Genomic DNA, 26,741 nt, shown 5'->3' on the forward strand with positions numbered 1-26,741 from the left:
AAAATGAAAGAAAAGAAAAAAATGAAAAAAGAAAGGAAGAAGATAGCACCTGTTGTGAACGGCATATACCCCCTCCCTCTCTCTCTCTCTCTCTCTCTCTCTCTCTCTCTCTCTCTTGTATCTAAGCAAACGGTATTCCAGCTTTCAACGTTACCAACCATTAATTCTTATAGTACAAAAACAACAACAATTACGTTTATGTCAGTCACTCACTCACCAACGCTTACAGGTGACTTGCTTTAAAAAACTAGTGTCAATCCGCAAACACATAATTTAATCCGACCCCAACGGGAGAAAAAAAGTTTAGATTTTTTTTATTTTTTTATTTCTTAAAAAAAAAAAAAAAAAACTTTTAGCGCAATAATTTGTGAGAGTTTGAAGTTTTTTTTCTCCCCCCCCCCCCCCAAACAAAATTCGTCAACACGCATTTTCTTCGTCCTTTTTCTCAGAGGTTTTCGTTATTTTAATTCATTTTCTAAAAAAAAAAAAACTACAAAGAAACTAGATCTCCCAAAACGTTTTAATTGTTTTATATGTGCAAATAACATTAGATACACCAATCATTTTATTTATTTGGTACTTACGCAGAGAAGGTACCGTGCTATATATTTTTTAAAAATTAATTCATTTTTTTTAAAATTATTTTCAAGTTTTTACGGTGCTTTCGTTTTTATTAAATTGTTAGGTGAAAGTACAGAATAGTTCCAAAACCTCCCCTCTTTCATATTAAGAATAGGTTTCTGAATAATAATGTTATTTCAACACGGTATCTTCTCGGCATTTATTCATTTTAGCGTGCAGTAAAGTTTTCATTACGAAAACAATCAAAAACAGGTGCTTTTTTTTTTTTTTTTTTTTTTTTGAAAAGGTGCGCTTATATATATAAAAGAATGCTTTACTTTTAGGGTTTTTTTTTTCACTTTTTATGAATCTCGTAATAATAAAATAATAATAAAAAAAAAATATTTAAAATATCTTTCAATTAAAAAAAATAAATAAATAAAAAATAAATAAATAAAACAATTACATTTTTTTTTTTTATGACTGCGAACGCTTTCGTACCTAAATTACTTCTAACCTTACCCTCGCCGGACTTTCCCGAGCACCGGAATAATAACGAAGGGCCCTTCAATTCCACACCTGTGAGTTATTTTACCAACCTGAAGAACGATTCCAACGGTTTTAAAAATGAAGACGAAGATTTTTCTTTTTGTGTACCCAAGGAAAAAGGCGAAATTGCGTCTAGGAAATTATTATCAGTAACAGACAACGGTGACGATGACAGTTCTTCGATTTATGAAAATGGACACGGGTAAGTACGAAGACCTTTTTTTGCATTTTCACCCCAGACAAGGCACAGTGCCACTTTGATGAAAGGTTAGGGCTAGGGTTTGTATTACTATACACATAGATTCGAAAAAGTTGTCCAAAAAAACAAATATATAACAAATGAATGTTACCAAAGGCAAGATAAGTTACTTTTCTACCTAACTGGATAATTTTTTTTAGTGTTTTTATCTAATGTACTGTTTATTCAACTCAAAAAAACTTACAATATTACCGATTTATTGGAAAATTGCAAATAGCGGGGGGTAGTGGTTCGGTTCAGTGGTTTGGTTCACTAAGTTTTGGGGAAAATGAGTTAAAACTAAAAAAAAAAAAAAAAAAAAAAAAAATACACAAAAATACTGTTAAAAACTCACCGGATATATGTCGGCCTATGTTACAGTAACATATATTGAGCGAGTTTCTAACAGTATTTTTATTTAGTTTTGTAGTTTTAACCCATTTTCCCAAACTTACCGTGTTCACCAGAGACTGCCCCCCGCCATTTGCAATTTTCCAACACATCGGTAAACATTGTATGTTTTTCGAGCTGAACAAACATGTTACATTAAATAAAAACACTAAAATATTATCCAGTTAGGTAAAAAAAGTAACTTATCTTGTCTTTGATAACATTTTTGTTGTTGTTGTATTTTTTGATAATTTTTTTCGAATCTGTGTATAGCAATACAAATCCAGGGGCTATCATTTGGGACATAATTGCAGAGATACTATGTAGGGAGTTGAGCAGCAAGATGTCTGTTTCACATTACTCTTGAACTTCTGCATGTCAGTACAGTCGGAAGCAGGAAGCCGGAAGGTTATTTCAAAGTCTAGCAGTTCGAAGGAAGGAACTATTAGAGGAGAAGGCTTTCTGGTATCTGGGGATCTCTAACTGTGAAGGGAAGGGGTGGGACTTTGCTGCTTGCTGGGTTTGTCATCGAACGGAGGATTCACCATTAAAATACTTGTAAAACAGGCAGAGGATGCCACATTTCGTCGATGGGACAGAGGCTGAAGCTTTGATGACAGTTCAGGACCTATCAGGTTGGCGACTCGGTTTTGTATTACTGTACACATAGATTCGAAAAAGTTGTCAAAAAACAAATATATAACAAATAAATGTTACCAAAGGCAAGTTACTTTTCTACCAAACTGGATATGATTTTAGTGTCTTTATTCGTACTCATGCAGAGAGTGATCCGTGCTGAAATAATAACGTTATTATTTAAAAAAGCCATTCTTAACATGAGGAGGGGAGGGTGTTTTGTACCTATTCTGTACTTTAACCTTACAATTGAATAAATAAAAAAAAAAAAAACTTAAACGTGGAAATACGATTTAAAAAATAGCGCGGCGGATCACTCTCTGCATTAGTACCGGCAAGATGAGTTACCTAACTGGATATGTTTTTAGTGTTTTTATTTAATGTAACATGTTTATTCAGCTCCAAAAAAACAGTGTTTACCAATGTATTGGGAAATTAAAAATGTCGCCCGACTCTCTCTTAACACGGTAAGTTTGGGAAAAGGAGTTATAAATAAATAAAAAACTAGAGAAAATACTGCTAAAAACCCACCGAATATATGTCAGTCTATGTCACGGTAACATATACTGAGCGAGTTTCTAACAGTATTTTGTCTAGTTTTTTTTCAGTGATAACGCAAGGAAAGCCTATAAAAGTTATTTTAAAGGTGATTATTAAGGCAGGAAGTGAACATTTACCGAAATGAACGAGTTGTTCCAAAAATATTCGTAAGCTTTTTTCTTCAAATGTTTATTTTCGAACATTTGTTATTTTTTAAAAAACTTGTACATCTGTTACCGTGCTGATAAAAAGTTATTTAGAAAGCCATTCTTAACATGTGGGGGAAAGGTTGTTTTGGAAGTATTCTGTACTTCCACCAAACAATTTAATAAGAGATATCGTGATACTTGTATTTAACTTGATAAATACTATTTTGAATAAATAGCACAGTAAAACAATACAAAATTGTACAGTTTAATCAAGACATTTAAAAAATGAAAATATCGAAAAGGTTATATTGTACGTATCCGTTATGGAATGAAGTTCTCCGAAAAAAAAAAATTTTTTTTCACTTAATTTCATCATAGTTTTTTATTTCTTATTTTCTATTTTTCTCAAGGAAAAAAAAAAACGGTAAATTTATACAAATACCGTGACAGCGAATTAGTAGAAAAAAATGTACCCTAACCCTAACCCAGTTTTCAGATTCGTGTTCAGCACACCGAAACGTAACAGAATACTACGTAAAAGATTTTACTAATTCGCTGTCACGGTGTTTGTATAATAATACCGAGTGTCGGCGCTTTACATTGAGTTATCTCCCCGTGGCGTGTTCAAAAGATTCCAAGATGTCTATCTTGAACGTGCTGTCATAAAAACGCACTTTCTGCTGTAAAAAAAAAAAAAAAAAAAAAAAAAAAAAACACTACTCGATCAAATTAAGTGATTTTTTTTTTCCGGAGATCTTCAGTCCAAAACGGATACGTTCAATATAACTTTTTTTTTTCTCTCGACATTTTCATTTTTTAATGTCTTTATTAAACTGTACAAGTGCCTACTGCCTAAATAGCACAGTTATACAAGTGTAAGCACCCTTCAATTAATTAGGGTCTAATGAACGTGTACTGTGTCAATCTATATACAATCAAAACAAAGGGCAAAAAAGAAAAAAAATCGGGGCTTCTACAGAATTGGAACGAAATTTTGTAGTCGATAAATGGAGTTTTCAGATAAAAAAAAACAAAACAAAATGATTTCAACTGTTTAAAAAAAAATTTTTTTTTTTAAATTCTAATAAATTACAGTGGTAGCTTCCAAATTATAGGTTCGAAAATATCTGAATATTACTGAATTATTAAAAAATAAAAAATAAAACTTTAATCGTGTAAGTACTTGAAGAGGCGAACGTTAGCGAGAACGCCCCCCCCTCTACATTCCACAATTTTCATTTTTTTTTTTTTTTAACCTGTTAATATCATCGATTACAGATTATATAAAAAAAAAAAATTGAAAAAAAAAATTTATAACTTTTCAGGTGTGGGTTCAGTTTTCAATTATAACGTTGTAATAAATTGAACACGAACTTTGTGACCATGATGAATAGATAGCTACATACATAGATGAGAGAGAGAGAGGGGGGAGTAGATACATAGATGGGAGAGGGAGTAAAGAAATCTTTTTTATTTTTATTTTTATCTCCTCAGTTCTAACCTCCTACCTTCCGGTCACACCAAAGAGTTGCCATTTTTGTTTTCATGGTGGTCACAGAGTTCGTGTTTAATTTAGTACAACGTTATAATCGAAAACTGAACCCCTACGTGAAAAGTTATGAAAAAAACATTTTTTTTTTTTCAATTTTTTTTTTTTTTTTTTTTTTTTTTAATAATCTGAAACTTAAGTCTGTAATCGATGATAATAACAGAAAAAAAAAAAAAAAAGTGAAAATTGTGCAATTTAAAGAGGGGGGGACTTCACGACAAGGGCAAATTTAAGGCCAAATTTCAGAAAAGGCCAAACTGCTTAAAAAAAAAAAATAAATAAATAAATAAAAGATATACAAGCAAGCACATATTTTTGCCATGTACAACAACAATGGCCACCACTTATAACAAAGACTTACATTGCTTGATATCTGGAAAACTACTGATTTGCAGAAATTTTAAATGCGATATTCGTTTTCAGCACACCCGACCCCCCTTCCTAAAAATATTAGCCATAAAATGGGTGCTCATTTTATGTTAAGTTAATATAGAAAAGTGATCCCACCCTATTTTGAAACTATAATTTCTTCATATCTTGGAAACTGTTTGTTTCCTGGAATTTTAAACGTTATTTTCGTTTTCAGCACTCCCGAAAACCTAGTGGAGTGGTGATTTTAAAGGATTTTTGGGGGATGGACACGGCTCTACGGACAAATTTATCTTTAGTTGACCTTTGACAACTAAATATTTTCGTTTACTAGCCAAATAGAAAAGTTACTAGCCAAACCCACATGATTTTTGGAATATGACATGTTCGTTCTGTGACGAGTATGTACATCAAAGATTTTTTTTTTTTTTTTTTTTTTTATAAATAAGTGCAATTCTAAATATCCAACAAATTTTTTCTTGATACTTGAACGTACAAGCATTCTAAATTCTTCAGGTGTTATTTTATTTATTTTTTTTTAACAGCCTTCGTTAAAAAAAAAAAAAAGAGTATATTGATCTATTAAACTTTTATTGTTTAAATAATTTAAATTTGTTTTATTAAAAAAAAAAAAAAAAAAAAAAAGGTTAAAAAGATATTTTTCACTCAGTAGTGAACTTTGGAAGATTATCAGTGAAAGAAACACAATCGCCAAAAGACAAGCGTTTCATTATTTCTAGTCGCCATTTTGAAAAATCACTCGCAAGTGTGACTGTTTCACTCGCAATGTAGAGTCCTGATGGAAAGATGCTGCACCTTTACCGAAAAAAAGGCTAAATTCACGAAATTTGGCCTAAAAACATCAAGTGGTTCTAAAGTGGGTGATCGATTTACGTTGCATTAAAAACTGAGCACTCCTACAAATATTTAAATTTTGACTTTTTAAAAAAAAATTTGTTTAACCAGGCAGATTTGTTTCGGCAATTGTACAGTTTAATCAAGACATTAAAAAAATAAAAATATCGAAAAAAAAAAGGTTATATTGTACGTATCCGTTTTGGACTGAAGATCTCCGAACAAAAAAATTTCATTTAATTTGATCGAGTAGTTTTTTTGGGGTTTTTTTACAGCGGAAAAACACGTTTTTATGACTGAACGTTCTTTGAATTTTTTTAACACACCACGAGAAGATAACTAACTTAAAGCGCCGACACCCCCTCCCCATCTTTAATTCTAGCTTTTCTTCCTAAAAATCAAACCTTTTGCTCGGTATCATAACAAATTGTTTTGTCGCTGTAAAAAAAAAACAAAAAAAAAAACAACAAATTTATCAAATGAAGTGAAATTTTTTTTTTTTTTGAGAACTTCGTTCCATAAGGGATACGTACAATATAACCTTTTTTAAATTTTTTTTTTCTTCAATATTTTCATTTTTTTTTAATGTCTTGATTAAACTGTACAAGTACCTTAGTGTGTATAGTGGCCGTATAAAAGATCGACTCCCACCTCTAAATTCTACAATTTACTTTTTTTTTCTTTCTAGTTTCACGTAAACCTCATCAGACTTAATTTTCAAACTAAAAACAAAATTGAAAAAAAAAAAATGTATAACTTTTATCGTCGGGGATCAGTTTTCTATTATAAGGTGGTGGGCTAGAGCTTGATTAATTAAGGACTCAAATATTTTGGCGAAAAGAGGGAGGAGGCTAATTGGACGATAATTTAATGGGTCAGTTCTTTCGCCAGAGTTTTTGTAAACTGGTACAACAGAAGTAGTTTTCCAGCAGCCACTAAAGCAAGATTTGTTAAGGCGTTTGTTAAAGAGTTTAGAGAGAACTGGAGCAACCTCAGTGGAGATTTTCTTTTTTTTAATAGCACAGCCAGAATGAGATCAAGTCCACATCCTTTTGAGGTGTCTAGGTTTTTATATCATGTACTTGAGAAGGGGTGATTTCTGTTCGCAGAGGAAAATCAGAGAGGGAATGGTTTGCTGAGTCCAAGGTAAAGTTTGAGGCAAACTGACAGGCAAGCATGTTAGCCTTCTCAGTTGCTGTGCAAACATCATGATTGTTGGATAGTGGGGGTATTGTTGATTGCCCATTATTTACTACACTATTGTAGATTTTCCAGAAATCATGAGTTCCTAATTTCTGCGCTTCAATGTGTTTCCTGGTGGTTTCAGTATATTCACTCTTAGCTGTTGCTACTTCTTGCTAATAATTACTTCTAGCTTCTATATACTTTTGTCTGTTTGTACAGGACTTATGCTGGATAAATTTACGGTATGCATGTTGCCTTTGAGCAATGGTAGCTGCACAAGTAGAAGTAAACCATTGGGGAGAATGGGGGTTTGCTATAGAACTTCCGTGTAGGAACATGTGCTTTGAACCATTCAGTAGTCTCATTTGCACGCTGTTCTGCTTGAAAGGAAAAAATATTTCCCCAGGGGTTCTGTTGTGATCTCTAATGGCATCCCAGTCAGCCTTATTGTAGTACCTTGTCGTTTTGAGCAATGCCCCAACTTTTTTTTTTTTTTTTTTTTTTTTTACAAGGTGGTCACCACTTATCAAAGCCCGGAAGCCACTCAGGGATAAGGGTTATTGTAAGTACAGTACGTTAGTGTGGCTATTTAAAGTGTCTACTTAAGGGGGCGATTCATCAGGAATTTGTTTATGTTGGACTTGAAGACATCCAGGTTGTAGTCAGGAGGGAAGCAAGCAGACGGAACAGAGTTCCACAGGCGTGCAGTTCTAAGAAAGAAGCTTTGTTCATGGAATCTACGTTTTGATTTAGGCATAGATAAAGAGTGGGGAAAGTTTTTGACAATGGATTCAGCTAGACGGGTGTTTTTTGTAAAAGATTGGCGAGAGGGGACCAGAGACTGGAGTTCAGACGAGCACATGCCATGGAAATAACGATAAAACAAAGATAGGCTCGAAACATCTCTTCTGTGGGAGAGAGGTTGCAGGGAAGAGAAAAGGGCATCCCCCACTAAGCCACAAAGTCTATTTTGTACTCTGTCAAGGCAGGATAGGCTGTTTTTAGCAGCTCCTGCCCAGATATGGCAACAGTATTCCATCCTTGGACATACTTGACTTTTATATAGATAGAGAATTGCATCAGTAGTGACATATCTTCTGCAGCGGTAGAAGGATCCCACCATCTTTCCAGTGACCTTGGCAACAGACTTGTCGTAAGTGTTCCATTTCAGATCAGGAGTAAAGGTCAAGCCCAGGAGCTTGTCAAAATATGGGGCTTCTCCTAGACGAGAGCCACCCATTTCAATTGATGCCAGATGGGGATCAGAGCGTTGATGATGTAAAGATAGGAGTTTGGTTTTAGATGCATTAAACGTAACCAGCCACGTCTTCCTGCACTTAACCACTCGTTCGAGATCAGAGGAGAGAGAATCAGACAGAACTTTGTCATTTACAGCCTTTGATGTGTTGCTGCAGATGGTCGTGTCATCAGCATAGATGTCAACGAATTATTTAAGTATGTGTTTTAGGAGATCATTGATGTAGATTAGGAAGAGAGTTGGGCCCAGGATGGACTCTTGAGGGACTCCAGCATTAATACTGCAGGCCTCTGATTTTTGTCCATCAACCACTACTCTTTATGAGCCTATCAGAGAGAAATGATTTAATAATAGAGAGAATATTTCTAGTTATACCGTAGCTTGAGATCTTGTGAAGTAGGCCTTTAGGCCATACCTTGTCGAAGGCCTTTGATATGTCAAGAGCAATTGCCCTGGAAAGGAAGCCTTTGTCAAGAGATTCACTAATCCTGTGGGATATAACCGTCAGCACATCTGCGGTAGATCTTGCAGAGCGGAAACCATATTGTGTGTCACTAAGAAGGTTATTCCTGCTGAGGTGGTTGACTATTTCTCTATTTAATATGGATTCCAGCAACTTACTCATAACATACAGGAGACTTATTGGTCTGTACTGAGAGGGAGATGACTTATCACCTTAGTTCTTAAATACAGGGCATACTGATGAGTTTTCCAGGGTGTTGGAAAGCACTTCTCCTTAAGGCAAGGTTTAAGCAGTTTCATAAGTATGGGGGCAATTTCTGGTTGAAGCTTTTTTAACACTATAATTGGAATACCATCAGGGCCAGTTGCTTTACAGGAATCAAGATTCTTAATTAACTTAGTGACCTCATGCACAGATATTTGTATGTTACCTAGCGTGTTCTGTGTTATAGGAGGAAATATGGGGAGTTGGTGGCCTTTGTCGCATAGGGTAGAATTAGCTGCAAAGTTCTTGGCAAATAGTTTGGCCTTGTCTGAAGCTGAGGAGATGACCTCTGGTCCGTTGATAATGGTTGGGATAGAACGCACACTTCTGTTCAGGATCCTATTTGTTATTTGCCAAAACTGGTGGGAACCAAACCGCTGCTCAGCTACTTTGGATTTGACAGACTGAGTATATAGCTCTCTTGCATTTTTTATTACTCTTTTACAGTGGTTGCTGGCGTTCCTGAAAGCAGCTTTAATTTCAGTGCATCTATTATGTTGGTAGCTATGGAAAAAGTGATTTCTGTGCACGATGGCAGCAGCACATTCAAGGGAGAACCATGGCTGGCTGTTAGGTTTTTGTTGGAATTTTTTTAGATGGTATGAATCGGTCTATGCCTACAATTAACTATTCAGTCAGGTCTGATACTATAGAGGACACATCCTTTTTAAACATGGAATGCAGAGGTAGATCAGATATAAATGTACGGAAGCTATCCCAGTCAGCCATGGAGTATCGTATACAGTACGGTGAAGAACTAACCCTGGGGACTTATTACATTTCATTTTTATCTTAACTGATACGGCGGAGTGGTCGGAGGATCCTAGAGGAGATAGAACGGAACATGAACATAGCTCAGGGGAAGTTGAGAGAAAAAGGTCTAGGAGGCTTGCATATTGACCTGTAGTATCTGGCACACGGGTGGGCTCGTGAACAATCTGAGTGAGGTCATAAGCAATGGCAAAAATCATGACAGAACCTCCCCTCATCGTCCGTCTTATTTGAGTGGGTCAGCCATTCCACGTTATGGACATTGAAGTCACCACAGATGTGGATGTTAGCCGAGGGATGTGCAGACAGGATATGGTCTATTTTCTCAGATATGCTCTTAAAGATAGTAACTCCGCTGTTGTGGGGCCGATAGAGGGCAAATATAAATGCAGTGGTGTAAGCAAGTGCAACCCGGAAGCACATATAAGGTAAATTAGGATCTTCTCTAGAGATATCCCTGCCACACGGGAAGCCATCTTTAATGTAGGCACATATTCCATGCCCATGGCGATCTTGGGGTTCAGATTTAGATGTTAAATTTGAGTATCCGTTAATTATGAACTCATCTAGGGAAGTGGTCAGCTCTATTCCAGTTTCACTTAGAAAGAATATGTCCGGTGTCGTCTCCTGTAATTGGGTTTCAACCTCTAGAAGGTTGGAACGTAGACCCCTGATGCTGGAGAAGGAAACATGGTAGTAGGGGTCTACGTTGAAAGAAGGGGTTCTAGGTTTTTATATCATGTACTTGAGAAGGGGTATTTTCAGATCTAGGGTAATTTCTGTTCGCAGAGGAAAATCAGGGAGGGAATGGTTTGCTGAGTCTAAGGTAAAGTTTGAGGCAAACTGACGGGCAAGCATGTTAGCCTTCTCAGTTGCTGTGCAAACATCATGATTGTTGGATAGTGGGGGAATTATTGATTGCCAATTATTTACTACACTACTGTAGATTTTCCAGAAATCATGAGTTCCTAATTTCTGTGCTTCAATGCATTTCCTGGTGGTTTCAGTATATTCACTCTTAGCTGTTGCTACTTCTTGCTAATAATTACTTCTAGCTTCTATATACTTTTGTCTGTTTGTACAGGACTTATGCTGGATAAATTTACGGTATCCATGTTGCCTCTGAGCAATGTTAGCTGCACAAGTAGAAGTAAACCAATGGGGAGAATGGGGTTTGCTATAAAACTTCCGTGTACGAACATGTGCTTTGAACCATTCAGTAGTCTCATTTGCACGCTGTTCTGCTTGACAGGAAAAGATATTTCCCAATGGGGCGTCTCTGATGTGATCTCTAATGGCATCCCAGTCAGCCTTATTGTAGTACCATGTCGTTTTGAGCTATGGCTCTTCAACTTGGGATCGAGAGTTTAGAGTGATGTCTATCATTATCACAGCCTGATCAGCATTCCCGAGTGGGCAATGGGCATTTGTTACACAATCCTCAGGAACTGTTGTCAGAAATAGATCCAGAAGTGAGGCTTGCTGGTCCTAACGATCTGAGAGACGGGTCGGGAATGTTACTGTCTGTGTCCAGGAATAGGATATAGCAAAGTTATGGATGATGCTACTAGCTGTGTCAGTGTAGTTAGAGAAGCCAAGCCAATTTCTGTGGTGGTTGTTAAAGTCGCCAAATACATGTATTTTGGTGCTAGTGTCAAGGGAGAGTGCTACATATATGCTGCCAGATGATTCGTTACAGTGCAGTCCTGGGTTGATGGAGAGTGATAAAGAAAGTAAAGTTTGTTTAAAGCACTGATTCTAGTTTAGATTCCCTAGACATGGGGAGGGTGTTACGAATATAGACTCCATTGTTCCTGATATTCATAAATGACCTTCCCGACAAAATTGCCTCTGAGATGGGTATATATGCTGATGACACTACACTCTATGGCAGGCACGACAGGAAGACGAATGAACACATTTCTAAAGAAATGGCAGAAACACTAGAGGAAGACCTCCAATCTGTAGTGGAATGGGGACAAAAATGGTTGGTCACGTTCAGTGCCGCCAAGACTAAACTAGTTTCATTCAATAATTACAAGAAACCCCCTCTACCACCTATAGCAATGACCAAGGACTCTTTATTTGAGAGTACATCTTTCAAACTCCTTGGCCTAACATTCACAGGAAACATGAGTTGGAACAATTACATTGAAGGCATTGCCAGGGCCGCTGCAAGAAAGGTGGGCTCTGTCTACCATGCTAGACAACTACTAACACCCGAAAGTATCCTGTACCTCTATAAGGCCACCATTCGCCCATGTATGGAGTATTGCTGTCACATTTGGGCTGGTGCATCTGCTACTAGTCTCTCGCTCCTTGACAAGGTTCAAAAGAGTCGCAAACCTGATAGGCCCTGAACATGCATCTAAGCTTCAGCCTCTGTTCCATCGACGAAATGTTGCATCCCTCTGCCTGTTCTACAAGTATTTTAATGGTGAATGCTCTGATGAACTGCAATCACTTGTACCCCCATGACGTGAGCACCCTCGACAAACCCAACAGGCTGCTAAATCCCACCCCCACACTGTAGAGATCCCTAGATGTAAAAGATCTTTCTACTTCAATAGTTTCTTCCCCAGAACCGCTAGACTTTGGAATTCCATTCCGGGTCCCTGCTTCCCCAACAGTACTGACATGCAGAAGTTCAAGTGTAACGTGAACCGACATCTTGCTGCCCACATCCCTACATAGTACCCCAATAGTTGTTGCCCCTGATAGTAGCCCCGTACACCAAAGTGGCAATTTGCCTTGTTTGGGGTGAAAATGTAATAAAAAAAAAAAAGTCTGTGCATGTGTGGAAGATAACCAGACATGTTAAAGATGTTAGATGGGATGGAGGAATGCAAGTAGTTTTACTTTTTTTTTTTTTACACAGTGATCACCACTTATCAAGGCCCCGAAGCCACTCAGGGATAAGGGTTATTGCAAGTACATTACCTTAGTGTGGAGCTTTGATGAAGTGTTTACTTAAGGGGGCGGCTCATTAGGAATTTGTTAACATTGGACTTGAAGACATCCCAGTTGTAGTCTGAAGGGAAGCAGGCAGACGGAACAGAGTTCCACAGGCGTGCAGTTCTAAGAAAGAAGCTTTGTTCATGGAATCCGCGTTTCGATTTAGGCACAGATATAGAGTGGGGGAAATTTTTCACAGTGGATTCAGCTAGACGGGTGTTTTTCGTGAAAGATTGGCGAGGGGGGACCAGGGATTGGAGTTCAGACGAGCATCTGCCATGGAAATAACGATAAAACAAGGATAGGCTCGCAACGTCTCTTCTGTGGGAAAGAGGTTGCAGGGAAGAGAAAAGGGCATCCCCCACTAAGCCACGAAGTCTATTTTGTACTCTGTCAAGGCAGGATAGGCTGTTTTTAGCAGCTCCTGCCCAGATATGGCAACAGTATTCTATCCTTGGACGTACTTAGCTTTTATGTTAGTACTAAGATATCCGAGGAGTTTGCTAGAAGAAATGATTCTACATCGTCTAAGTCTTCGGATATTTGTAAATGCAAGCCATCAAGGGAGGAAGCGAATTGTTTGCATGTGTATCTGGTTTGAACGGTTTTTTTTGGATTGAGCTGTGATTTCATTTTATTTTGTAGTTTCAGATCTAGGGTGAGGTGCTAGGCATAGCCACCATAATGCAACCTGTGTAGACCATCAGCCGGTTCCTCAACCACAGGAATTTACCTGTAATCTCATTTTTAGACGGGAATATTCACCGGTCACGTAAGAGATGGCCACAAAGTGGATGTTCAATTTATTAGAAGTTTATAATTGAAAACTGATCCCCGCCGATAAGTCATTAAAAAATGTTTATTCAACCTTTTTTAATCTGAAAGTTAAGTTTGTAATCGATGAGATTAACGTGTAAAAAAAAGTGTAAATTGTGGAATGGGGGGGGGGGCAATTTCCTAAACGTCCGCCGAGTAATTGGATAATCTGCTGAAAAATTTTTTGAAAAGTACGAAAATAAAAAAATAAGAAAATGGTGGTAGACCCTTTCCCAGGTGGGTTTCTAACACTATTTTGTTTTATTTCTTATTTTGAAGTGATTATCGTGTCTTCAAAGACATCACGACCATCTTTTCTTGTTCGTCGGCATCCTTCAATGTTACTTAAAAAAAATAAAAAAAATTACTTTAAATAAAAAAAAAATAAAAATTTATTTGTTATATTTTTGTTTTTTGAGAACTTTTCCGAATCTGTATAAACAAACTCCCCAATATATATATATATATATATATATATATATATACACAAAAGCGAAAATGTATGTATGTATGTATGTACGCTTTTCCTCAATGTCCACAAAAGGCTTCTTTCAAAGAAGCGCTCGCTCGGTTCACAACTTCTTAAAACTTTTTATAGCATCTATAAATTGTAATATCTCACACTTAACCACGGAGCTTGTCTGTCTATTTAATTTTATTGACTTTCAAACATTAATTATTCGACATTTCCCGCATCGGCACACGTTACATTCGGTTTTCGGTATAAAAAAAAAAGCGAAACTACTCTAATCAGAGCCACTGGCTGCGCGCCCTCCGGGGCCCGGGCGATAAGATCAAAGTGTAGTATCTGCTCCGACAGTTACTGCAAGCAAAGACCAGATGTGGGGGCAACCCCACATACCTGACCTTTAACCAGCTCCCATTTCCCACCTTTCGGGAGCTGGTCCCCTTTTTCCCTTCCTCCTCCCTTCACTCCTCACATTAAAAATTGACCTTGTGCCTAATTTGCTCCGTGGGGGAGTAAATAAATACCCACAGGCCCAGAGCCAGTGGTTTGGTCAATGTCGACTTCGTCATATCAGACGGTAGCTCGAGTTTTTAAAAACAAACAAACCGATTTATTGACCTCATTAAAAACTGTCCCGCACAAAATGCTAACTGCTGAATACCTATCGCCGTCACGTCAATCAAAAACGCGCACCTGTTTTTTTTCACACTTTACTATTTTGCAATTGCACGTCGTCAACACTTCCTTTTTTTCAGGGGCACCTGTTATTTTTCACACACACCTACAAACACCCAGGCAACGCCGAGTACCCCTCACTAGTATAATATAAAGCTGAATGTCTCTGTGTGTGTGTCTGGTCACGAATAGGCTCCTATATAGTTGACTATTTTAAAAAACTGATTACATATACTGATAGATGTATCGAGACACAGGAATGGGTATGTTTGATCTGGCAGAAAGGTGGTTCATTAAAATTGTGGGGGGTCTGCGTTCGCGCCTGGTCCACAAAGTATGGGAATAAAAAAAATTTAATTAAAAAAAAAACATTTACAAGTGTTTTTGATATAGATAATAATACTTTGATAAGTATGTTTTAACTTAAATAGGATTGGTATAATAAAATTGTGGGGTCTGCGTTCGCGCCTGGCCTCCATAGAATGGAAATAGGCACAAACTTTAATAAAGACTTTTTATATCTATCTGCGTAAGTATACTTTGATAATTATGTTTCAGTTTGAAGAAATATGGTATAATAAGATTATGGGGTGTTCGTTGGCGCCTGACCTCCATAGAATGGAAATATGTCACAAAGTTTAACAAGGTTTTTTTAATATAGATCCACAGAATATTGTGCTAAGTGTTTCAGTGTTAACAGGTATGGTATAATAAATTATGGGATTTATCTATTTTATTTTTACTTTCAACATATTTTGCTTTGGTTTTGATACCCCCAAATTCAACCCAAATTTACAACCCTTCCTTTTTCATAACCTATCATAAATCAGTCCATTTTCTGTAGGCTGTTTTTGAACCCAGTCAACGACGGGTACTTTTGATAGTGTGTGTGTGTATGTGTGTATATATATATATATATATATATATGAAATAAAATGGAGGTGGAAGGACCTGGATACTCAACGTTTCGCCCGATTTATGCGGGCTTCTTCAAGAGGGATGGTCATTGACGAGAGAGTCGGAGGATTGGGGCTATATATAATGATGGGGGAGAGCAGCGTGTTTTCCTTATGTAAATTAGATGTCATATATACATGTATATACATTTTATGAGAGAAGAACTAATTAGAGTAAACTAGTGTAGTGGATTACGTCTAAAAGATAAAATATCGTAGAGATTAAAAATTGTGTTTGGAAATATAGCGGTGATAGATTAAATAAATAAAATGACACGAGATTACGAAAGAATCGTTTTTTTTTTTTTTTTTTTTTTTTTTTAAATTAGAAATAATGGAATTGGGATAAAATAGCGCAGTAACTTAAAAGATGGTATCTAAAAATAAGAATAGGAGGTGATAAAATGGAGTCTAAAAATAGATAATGATAAAATACAGTAAATAAGTAAAATAAAAATAAAATTAAGTGAAATTACGAATTTTTTTTTTTTTTTTTTTTTTTTTCGCGTTTAACCGGTGTCTAAGTTGTTTTCTTTGATAATTATTTTCGACAGAAAGAGAGCAACGTGGAAAAAACCTTTTCTTTGCTTAATTATTTTGCTGGAATGGGAGATTATAGCTGACTCAATTAAACGTCGTGTGGATCTGTTATGTATGTGTTTAAGGAAAGTTGCTTTGTTAAAATCAAAATGGTGGTCGTTTTCCATGATGTGACAAAATATGGCGTTGAGTGTATTGTTGTTTTTTACATCTCTTTTGTGTTCATATATTCTTTTATTTAAATTACGTTGAGTTTCTCCTACGTATATTTTTCCACAATCAAGGCAGGGTATGGAATATATTCCGGCTTTGGTATTAATGTTGGTGTTAGTTATAATTTTACGTGTTAGATCCCTAATTGTTAAAGAGTTTAGTTTTGTTATTTGAATGCCTGTCTTATTTAGGTTCTTATATATTGTGTCGTTGTTTTTATTAGTTGGTAATGTTAATTGTCTGTTGTGTATCTGGCTATTTAAGGAATGTTCTCGGTTTCGGTAAATTTTTAGTGCTTTTCTTTTTGTATTTGCCAAAAAATGTTGAGGGTATTGCAAGTTCATGAATGTACGTTCGATATACTCAAATTCTTCCACGATGTATTCTTCACTACATATTCTCAGGGCCCTAAGAAAAAATCCTATTAGAATACCTCTTTTTACTTTATCATCGTGATGAGAGTAAAAGTGTATGTAATCATTTTTATTCGTGACTTTCCGATGGACTTTAAAACTTAGATGATCATTGTTATTTATGATGTTGATGTCCAGAAAAGGTATGGAGTTGTTATTTTCTCTTTCATACGTATAGTTAATAGTGGGTTCAATCTTGTTTAATTTATCAGTGATATTCTCTATTTTGGAAGATATAGGGAGAAAAATTAAAATATCATCAATATATCTATAGTAGGAGGTACCCTTGGGCAATTTATATTTCATGGGTCCGGTTTCGATGAATTCTAAAAATAGACATGCCAAAACCCCACTTAGAGGGTTACCCATGGGCAGTCCAAATTTTTGTTTATAGCAGAGTCCATCGAATGTGAAATATGTCATGTCAATGCATATACTTATAATTTTAATTATATTATCTATCGGCAAAGGTAATTTAATTTTTATTTTATTAAAGTGTTTTGAAAGAAGGTTGAGACATTTCTTGGTAGGGATATTGGTGTATAAAGATTCTATATCGAGACTATTCATGGTTTTATTTTTCATATCTATGTTTTTTATCTTATTAAGAAGGTCGCCAGAGTTTCTTATATGGGAATTGCTAATTGTGCCCAATAATGGCGTTAGGAGTTTTGTGATCGCTCGTGCTATCTTATGGGTGGCACTGCCAATGCCAGAGATGATTGGGCGTATTGGATTATTATTTTTATGTGTTTTGGGTAAACCATATAAGGTCGGGATTTTAGGATGGTATTCTATATAGGTAGTCCATATTTTATCATTATGTATTAATTTCTTGTAAGATTTGTTAAATTTGTCAATTTCTTTATGTATTATTTCGGAGGTAGTTTTTTCATATGTGTGTTTATCTTGTAATAGTTGAAGTATTTTATTTTTGTATTCAGTTGTTTCCATTATTACAATCCCCCCACCTTTGTCAGCAAGTGAGACGATAATATTATGGTCGTTAGCCATGTGTGATAATGCATTTATGTATCGTTTTGGTAGGGTAATATCCCTGGTTTGGGCGGTGGTCGTGGATATTATACCCTGGATGAAACCTTTCATAAAGTCGGTATCTTCGTGTTTATAGTTTCGAGCGATTGTGTTGGTTGTTATCTTTGGATAGATTCCCGTTGCAAATTTTAAACCAAGGCTGAGGGCTTCTGTCTCGGTGTTTGATAGTGGCCGGTTTGTAAGATTTTGTATGAGTTTTGGTCGTCCAATAGAACCCCATTTGCTGTTGGAGATTAGATTGGATAGTTTTTTGTTAAGTTTTCTGTTGTGGGTAGAGTTGAAAGATATAATCCGTCGTTTAATTTTAGAGGTTGTATTCCTAGAAATAGAGTGGTTCATGTGTAGATCGTCTGCTAGTGATTTGGCAATAGTTCGTAAATAAGTTGCTTTGTTTCTAAGAGTTTGTGCTGATGTGCTTAGATACTGCTCAATGTGCTCAGGGAAAATATGGTGGGAGGATTGGAAGATCTTATTGGTACATTTGGGAATGACCTTCTCGTCAATGCATCGTTGTAAGAAAGAACTCCTGTTTGTGTTGGAGTGAGCTGCGATCAGTGTGTTAGTATATTTACGCAGCTTTCTTTTGTAAAGTTGTCCTTCCATTCCGACAGTATGATTGTTGAGCTGGATTAAATCCGACGATATGAAATAAAATGGAGGTGGAAGGACCTGGATACTCAACGTTTCGCCCGATTTATGCGGGCTTCTTCAAGAGGGATGGTCATTGACGAGAGAGTCGGAGGATTGGGGCTATATATAATGATGGGGGAGAGCAGCGTGTTTTCCTTATGTAAATTAGATGTCATATATACATGTATATACATTTTATGAGAGAAGAACTAATTAGAGTAAACTAGTGTAGTGGATTACGTCTAAAAGATAAAATATCGTAGAGATTAAAAATTGTGTTTGGAAATATAGCGGTGATAGATTAAATAAATAAAATGACACGAGATTACGAAAGAATCGTTTTTTTTTTTTTTTTTTTTTTTTTTTAAATTAGAAATAATGGAATTGGGATAAAATAGCGCAGTAACTTAAAAGATGGTATCTAAAAATAAGAATAGGAGGTGATAAAATGGAGTCTAAAAATAGATAATGATAAAATACAGTAAATAAGTAAAATAAAAATAAAATTAAGTGAAATTACGAATTTTTTTTTTTTTTTTTTTTTTTTTTTTTTCGCGTTTAACCGGTGTCTAAGTTGTTTTCTTTGATAATTATTTTCGACAGAAAGGGAGCAACGTGGAAAAAACCTTTTCTTTGCTTAATTATTTTGCTGGAATGGGAGATTATAGCTGACTCAATTAAACGTCGTGTGGATCTGTTATGTATGTGTTTAAGGAAAGTTGCTTTGTTAAAATCAAAATGGTGGTCGTTTTCCATGATGTGACAAAATATGGCGTTGAGTGTATTGTTGTTTTTTACATCTCTTTTGTGTTCATATATTCTTTTATTTAAATTACGTTGAGTTTCTCCTACGTATATTTTTCCACAATCAAGGCAGGGTATGGAATATATTCCGGCTTTGGTATTAATGTTGGTGTTAGTTATAATTTTACGTGTTAGATCCCTAATTGTTAAAGAGTTTAGTTTTGTTATTTGAATGCCTGTCTTATTTAGGTTCTTATATATTGTGTCGTTGTTTTTATTAGTTGGTAATGTTAATTGTCTGTTGTGTATCTGGCTATTTAAGGAATGTTCTCGGTTTCGGTAAATTTTTAGTGCTTTTCTTTTTGTATTTGCCAAAAAATGTTGAGGGTATTGCAAGTTCATGAATGTACGTTCGATATACTCAAATTCTTCCACGATGTATTCTTCACTACATATTCTCAGGGCCCTAAGAAAAAATCCTATTAGAATACCTCTTTTTACTTTATCATCGTGATGAGAGTAAAAGTGTATGTAATCATTTTTATTCGTGACTTTCCGATGGACTTTAAAACTTAGATGATCATTGTTATTTATGATGTTGATGTCCAGAAAAGGTATGGAGTTGTTATTTTCTCTTTCATACGTATAATTAATAGTGGGTTCAATCTTGTTTAATTTATCAGTGATATTCTCTATTTTGGAACACCGCCCAAACCAGGGATATTACCCTACCAAAACGATACATAAATGCATTATCACACATGGCTAACGACCATAATATTATCGTCTCACCTGCTGACAAAGGTGGGGGGATTGTAATAATGGAAACAACTGAATACAAAAATAAAATACTTCAACTATTACAAGATAAACACACATATGAAAAAACTACCTCCGAAATAATACATAAAGAAATTGACAAATTTAACAAATCTTACAAGAAATTAATACATAATGATAAAATATGGACTACCTATATAGAATACCATCCTAAAATCCCGACCTTATATGGTTTACCCAAAACACATAAAAATAATAATCCAATACGCCCAATCATCTCTGGCATTGGCAGTGCCACCCATAAGATAGCACGAGCGATCACAAAACTCCTAACGCCATTATTGGGCACAATTAGCAATTCCCATATAAGAAACTCTGGCGACCTTCTTAATAAGATAAAAAACATAGATATGAAAAATAAAACCATGAATAGTCTCGATATAGAATCTTTATACACCAATATCCCTACCAAGAAATGTCTCAACCTTCTTTCAAAACACTTTAATAAAATAAAAATTAAATTACCTTTGCCGATAGATAATATAATTAAAATTATAAGTATATGCATTGACATGACATATTTCACATTCGATGGACTCTGCTATAAACAAAAATTTGGACTGCCCATGGGTAACCCTCTAAGTGGGGTTTTGGCATGTCTATTTTTAGAATTCATCGAAACCGGACCCATGAAATATAAATTGCCCAAGGGTACCTCCTACTATAGATATATTGATGATATTTTAATTTTTCTCCCTATATCTTCCAAAATAGAGAATATCACTGATAAATTAAACAAGATTGAACCCACTATTAATTATACGTATGAAAGAGAAAATAACAACTCCATACCTTTTCTGGACATCAACATCATAAATAACAATGATCATCTAAGTTTTAAAGTCCATCGGAAAGTCACGAATAAAAATGATTACATACACTTTTACTCTCATCACGATGATAAAGTAAAAAGAGGTATTCTAATAGGATTTTTTCTTAGGGCCCTGAGAATATGTAGTGAAGAATACATCGTGGAAGAATTTGAGTATATCGAACGTACATTCATGAACTTGCAATACCCTCAACATTTTTTGGCAAATACAAAAAGAAAAGCACTAAAAATTTACCGAAACCGAGAACATTCCTTAAATAGCCAGATACACAACAGACAATTAACATTACCAACTAATAAAAACAACGACACAATATATAAGAACCTAAATAAGACAGGCATTCAAATAACAAAACTAAACTCTTTAACAATTAGGGATCTAACACGTAAAATTATAACTAACACCAACATTAATACCAAAGCCGGAATATATTCCATACCCTGCCTTGATTGTGGAAAAATATACGTAGGAGAAACTCAACGTAATTTAAATAAAAGAATATATGAACACAAAAGAGATGTAAAAAACAACAATACACTCAACGCCATATTTTGTCACATCATGGAAAACGACCACCATTTTGATTTTAACAAAGCAACTTTCCTTAAACACATACATAACAGATCCACACGACGTTTAATTGAGTCAGCTATAATCTCCCATTCCAGCAAAATAATTAAGCAAAGAAAAGGTTTTTTCCACGTTGCTCCCTTTCTGTCGAAAATAATTATCAAAGAAAACAACTTAGACACCGGTTAAACGCGAAAAAAAAAAAAAAAAAAAAAAAAAATTCGTAATTTCACTTAATTTTATTTTTATTTTACTTATTTACTGTATTTTATCATTATCTATTTTTAGACTCCATTTTATCACCTCCTATTCTTATTTTTAGATACCATCTTTTAAGTTACTGCGCTATTTTATCCCAATTCCATTATTTCTAATTTAAAAAAAAAAAAAAAAAAAAAAAAAAACGATTCTTTCGTAATCTCGTGTCATTTTATTTATTTAATCTATCACCGCTATATTTCCAAACACAATTTTTAATCTCTACGATATTTTATCTTTTAGACGTAATCCACTACACTAGTTTACTCTAATTAGTTCTTCTCTCATAAAATGTATATACATGTATATATGACATCTAATTTACATAAGGAAAACACGCTGCTCTCCCCCATCATTATATATAGCCCCAATCCTCCGACTCTCTCGTCAATGACCATCCCTCTTGAAGAAGCCCGCATAAATCGGGCGAAACGTTGAGTATCCAGGTCCTTCCACCTCCATTTTATTTCATATCGTCGGATTTAATCCAGCTCAACAATCATATATATATATATATATATATATATTACTAGTTAGAAAAGCATTTCATCCAAGGCATGAAAATTGTTAAACAAAATGTTTTTATTATAGGCTTTAAAAATAAAGCTACAAGATTCAATTTGAAATTTATTTATCTTCAAAGTGCACTTTTATAAATTTTACGAAGGTATAAAAATTTAATTTAAATTGAATAAAAAATTACCTTGGATTTATTTTATGTAATGTACATTCTGTTGCACTTAAAAAAAAAATCATTGAAAATTTTATATCTACATCATTAATTTCTAGATGAAATATGTTTTTAAATTGCAACAAAATGTACATTGCATAAAATTATTATAAGGAGCCTGTTTCCTCCGTTTAACTATAGGTGGCGTTACTGTCTGTCCACCAAGTTATGGAAGCACAAAATGTATATAATGGCACCCTTGAAATAAAATGTTTTTGTTATATTTTAATTGTAGCATGTTTTTTTTTTCATATTTAAATTTTTTTTTGTTTTTTTTTCAAACATATTTACGTTTTTTTTTTGTTTTTGCAAACCTATTTAAGTTTTATTTAAAAAAAAACGTAAATGTTTGAAAATAAACAAGCAAGAAAACGTAAATATTTAAAAAAAAAACTTAAATATGTTTGCAAAAAAAAAAACAAAAAAAAAAACAGGTTTATAATTAAAATATAACAAAAACATTTATTTTTATTTCAAGGGTGCCATTATATATATTTTGTGCTTCCATAACTGGGTGGACAGACAGTAACGCCACCTATAGTACAAACGGAGGAAACAAGTTCTCTCTTTCTTTCAGATTACCCTATTATTATTTAAAACATTGTGTGTCCTGCTCTTTCGCGCGAGGACTAATAGATAGCGCGATACCGCTCGTACGTGTAAACCACTTATTTAACTATGCTGTCTGAAGTGTCCGTTAACAAAATGGCACAGGTGTTAATATATTGTCCGAGTAAAAGGTTATAAAATGTCTCAAAGTAAAAGGTTACAAAGCCATCGAACTTTCCAACAGCTTTCCACCATTTTCGCTTCATAGCTCCTTCTTTAATTAAAAAAAAAAAGTGTGTATGGTGGGGTGGGTGTGCAGCTACCCCTGGACCCCTTTTAAGATTACTAGTTTAAAATAAGCAGGTGGACCCGAAGAATCTTGCCCCCTTCTGTTTTTTTTTTTTTTTTTTTTTTTTTTTTCTGCCAATTATTTTCGAATGGATACTATCACAAAAAAAAAAAAAAAAAAAAAAAAAACGAAAAAAAATCAATATTTCAATATTTGTACGGGGGGTGCTCAGTTTCTAATGCAACGTTCTAGTAAATCGATCACCCATTTTAGAACCACTCAACGTTTTAAGGATAAATTTCGCGAATTTTGCCTTTTTTAAAAGGTAGTTTAGCCTTTTTGATAAAGGTAGTTTAGGCTTGAAAACGAGTAAATGCGGCGGACCTGAAGAATCTTAGCCTCCTTCTTCACCTCTCTATTAAAAATTTTTTTTTTTCAATTTAAAATAAAAAACCTCCTTTTCAACTTTTGTAAAAATCTTGTTTTCAACGGATTAATACCGAATAGACGCTAGTCTGCAAGATTATAAAAAACTGAAAAAAAAAATCAATATTTAAATATTTGTAGGGTTGCCCAGTTTCTAATGCAACGTTTCAGTAAATCGATCATCCATTTTTGAACCACTCGACGTTTTTAGGCATAATTTCACGATTTTAGCCTTTTTAAGCAGTTTAGTCTTTTTTCGGAGAAAAAAAAGCGAAATTAAAAAATGCTAACTTATATAGTCCTCAAAACAAGTAAAGGACGCAGGCGCAAACCGTGGATGACTTTTTCTTTCTTTTTTTTTTTTTTTAATTCTTTTCTATTCTTTTTTCTATTTTTTCTCCCCTATTTTCCCCGTTTTTTCTTTTCCTGTTTTTTCTTTTCCTGTTTTTTCTTTTCCTGTTTTTTCTTTTCCTATTTTTTTCTTTTCCTATTTTTTTCTTTTCCTTTTTTTTCTTTTCCTGTTTTTCTTTTCCTGTTTTTTCTTTTCCTGTTTTTTCTTTTCCTGTTTTTTCTTTTCCTGTTTTTTCTTTTCCTGTTTTTTTTCTTTTCCTGTTTTTTTTCTTTTCCTGTTTTTTTTCTTTTCCTGTTTTTTTTCTTTTCCTGTTTTTTTTTCTTTTCCTGTTTTTTTTTCTTTTCCTGTTTTTTTTTCTTTTCCTGTTTTTTTTCTTTTCCTGTTTTTTTTCTTTTCCTGTTTTTTTTTCTTTTCCAGTTTTTTTTCTTTTCCTGTTTTTTTTTCTTTTCCTGTTTTTTTTTTCTTTTCCTGTTTTTTTTTCTTTCCCTTTTTTTTCCTGTTTTTTCTTTTCCTGTTTTTTCTTTTCCTGTTTTTTCTTTTCCTGTTTTTTTCTTTTCCTGTTTTTTTCTTTTCCTGTTTTTTTCTTTTTCCTGTTTTTTTCTTTTTCCTTTTTTCTTTTCCTTTTTTTTTTCTTTTCCTTTTTTTTCTTTTCCTTTTTCTTTTCCTTTTTCTTTTCCTTTTTCTTTTCCTTTTTTTTCTTTTCCTTTTTCTTTTCCTTTTTTTTCTTTTCCTTTTTTCTTTTGCTTTTTTTTCTTTTCCTTTTTTTTCTTTTCCTTTTTTTCTTTTCCTTTTTTTTTCTTTTCCTTTTTTTTTCTTTTCCTTTTTTTTTCTTTTCCTTTTTTTTTCTTTTCCTTTTTTTTTCTTTTCCTTTTTTTTTCTTTTCCTTTTTTTTTCTTTTCCTTTTTTTCTTTTCCTTTTTTCTTTTCCTTTTTTTCTTTTCCTTTTTTTTTCTTTTCCTTTTGTTTCTTTTCCTTTTTTTTTCTTTTCCTTTTTTTTCTTTTCCTTTTTTTTTCTTTTCCTTTTTTTTCTTTTCCTTTTTTTTCTTTTCCTTTTTTTTTCTTTTCCTTTTTTTTTCTTTTCCTTTTTTTTTCTTTTCCTTTTTTTTTCTTTTCCTTTTTTTTTCTTTTCCTTTTTTTTCTTTTCCTTTTTTTTCTTTTCCTTTTTTTTCTTTTCCTTTTTTTTTCTTTTCCTTTTTTTTTCTTTTCCTTTTTTTTTTCCTTTTTTCTTTTCCTTTTTTTTTCTTTTCCTTTTTTTTCTTTTCCTTTTTTTTTCTTTTCCTTTTTTTTTCTTTTCCTTATTTTTTTCTTTTCCTTATTTTTTTCTTTTCCTTTTTTTTTTCTTTTCCTTTTTTTTTTCTTATCCTTTTTTTTTCTTTTCCTTTTTTTTCTTTTCCTTTTTTTTCTTTTCCTTTTTTTTTCTTTTCCTTTTTTTTCTTTTCCTTTTTTTTTCTGTTTTTTTTCTTTTCCTTTTTTTTCTTTTCCTTTTTTTTCTTTTCCTTTTTTTTCTTTTCCTGTTTTTTTTTCTTTTCCTGTTTTTTTTTCTTTTCCTTTTTTTTTCTTTTCCTTTTTTTTTCTTTTCCTTTTTTTTTCTTTTCCTTTTTTTTCTTTTCCTTTTTTTTCTTTTCCTTTTTTTTCTTTTCCTTTTTTTCTTTTCCTTTTTTTTCTTTTCCTTTTTTTTCTTTTCCTTTTTTTTTCTTTTCCTTTTTTTTTCTTTTCCTTTTTTTTCTTTTCCTTTTTTTTCTTTTCCTTTTTTTTTCTTTTCCTTTTTTTTTCTTTTCCTTTTTTTTTCTTTTCCTTTTTTTTCTTTTCCTTTTTTTTCTTTTCCTTTTTTTTTCTTTTCCTTTTTTTTTCTTTTCCTTTTTTTCTTTTCCTTTTTTTTCTTTTCCTTTTTTTTTCTTTTCCTTTTTTTTCTTTTTTTTTTTTCTTTTCCTTTTTTTTCTTTTCCTTTTTTTTTCTTTTCCTTTTTTTTTCTTTTCCTTTTTTTCTCTTTTCCTTTTTTTCTCTTTTCCTTTTTTTTCTTTTCCTTTTTTTCTTTTCCTTTTTTTTTCTTTTCCTGTTTTTTCTTTTCCTTTTTTTTTCTTTTCCTTTTTTTTTCTTTTCCTTTTTTTTTCTTTTCCTTTTTTTCTTTTTTTTCTTTTCCTTTTTTTTCTTTTCCTTTTTTTTCTTTTCCTTTTTTTTCCTTCTTTCCCTGTTTTTTTTTCTTTCCAGTTTTCTCTTTTCTCTGCTCTTTTCCTTCCTTAATTTGTTTTATCATTAATGGTAAGATTCTTAAAAATACCCAACTTCGAAACATTACAATAATTCCTACATAGGCGGAATGTTCTTTTATCATTTTTTTCTAAAAATCGTGCAATATCCACTTAAGTTTTGTGAGTGCGAGGAGTACGTGTTAATGAAATACTGGTTGTTACAAAATCTTTTTTTTTTTACCCTTTTGTTTACAGAAGAAACATGGTAGAAGGATTAAAAAATTTTTATTTTTTAGTAAGTAGCAATCCCCTTTGTTTGAACCTCCTCCCCAATATTTTAAAATATTTCTTTGGTTTAATCTCTGATTATTTTGGATTTAATTATAGAATTTGTACTTGAAAAATCTCAAATATTTTGTTTGCATGTGTTTTTATAATAATTGCTAGTTTCAAATTTAATTC

The 26,741-nt window shown here is 33.6% G+C and overlaps 1 protein-coding gene across 13 annotated transcripts in view; it reads left to right on the forward strand.

Moving 5' to 3' along the window:
• The first annotated feature begins 960 nt into the window (after nucleotides 1–960).
• Nucleotides 961–26,741, forward strand: part of LOC145270654 (RIMS-binding protein 2-like) — a 1,565,000-nt gene continuing 1,539,219 nt past the window's right edge. For 5 of the 13 annotated variants that reach the window (XM_080126266.1, XM_080126267.1, XM_080126268.1 and 2 more), the window contains exon 1: nucleotides 964–1,312. In XM_080126266.1, the coding sequence (XP_079982392.1) occupies nucleotides 1,041–1,312 (272 nt within the window). In that variant the 5' untranslated portion in view covers nucleotides 964–1,040. Of the gene's footprint in view, nucleotides 1,313–26,741 lie in introns of all 13 variants that reach the window. The other 8 variants (XM_080126269.1, XM_080126276.1, XM_080126273.1 and 5 more) reach the window with 4 other exon arrangements.

Source organism: Euprymna scolopes, chromosome 46 (genome assembly GCF_053919585.1).
Source record: "Euprymna scolopes isolate OS-2025 chromosome 46, ASM5391958v1, whole genome shotgun sequence".
NCBI lineage: Eukaryota > Metazoa > Mollusca > Cephalopoda > Sepiida > Sepiolidae > Euprymna > Euprymna scolopes.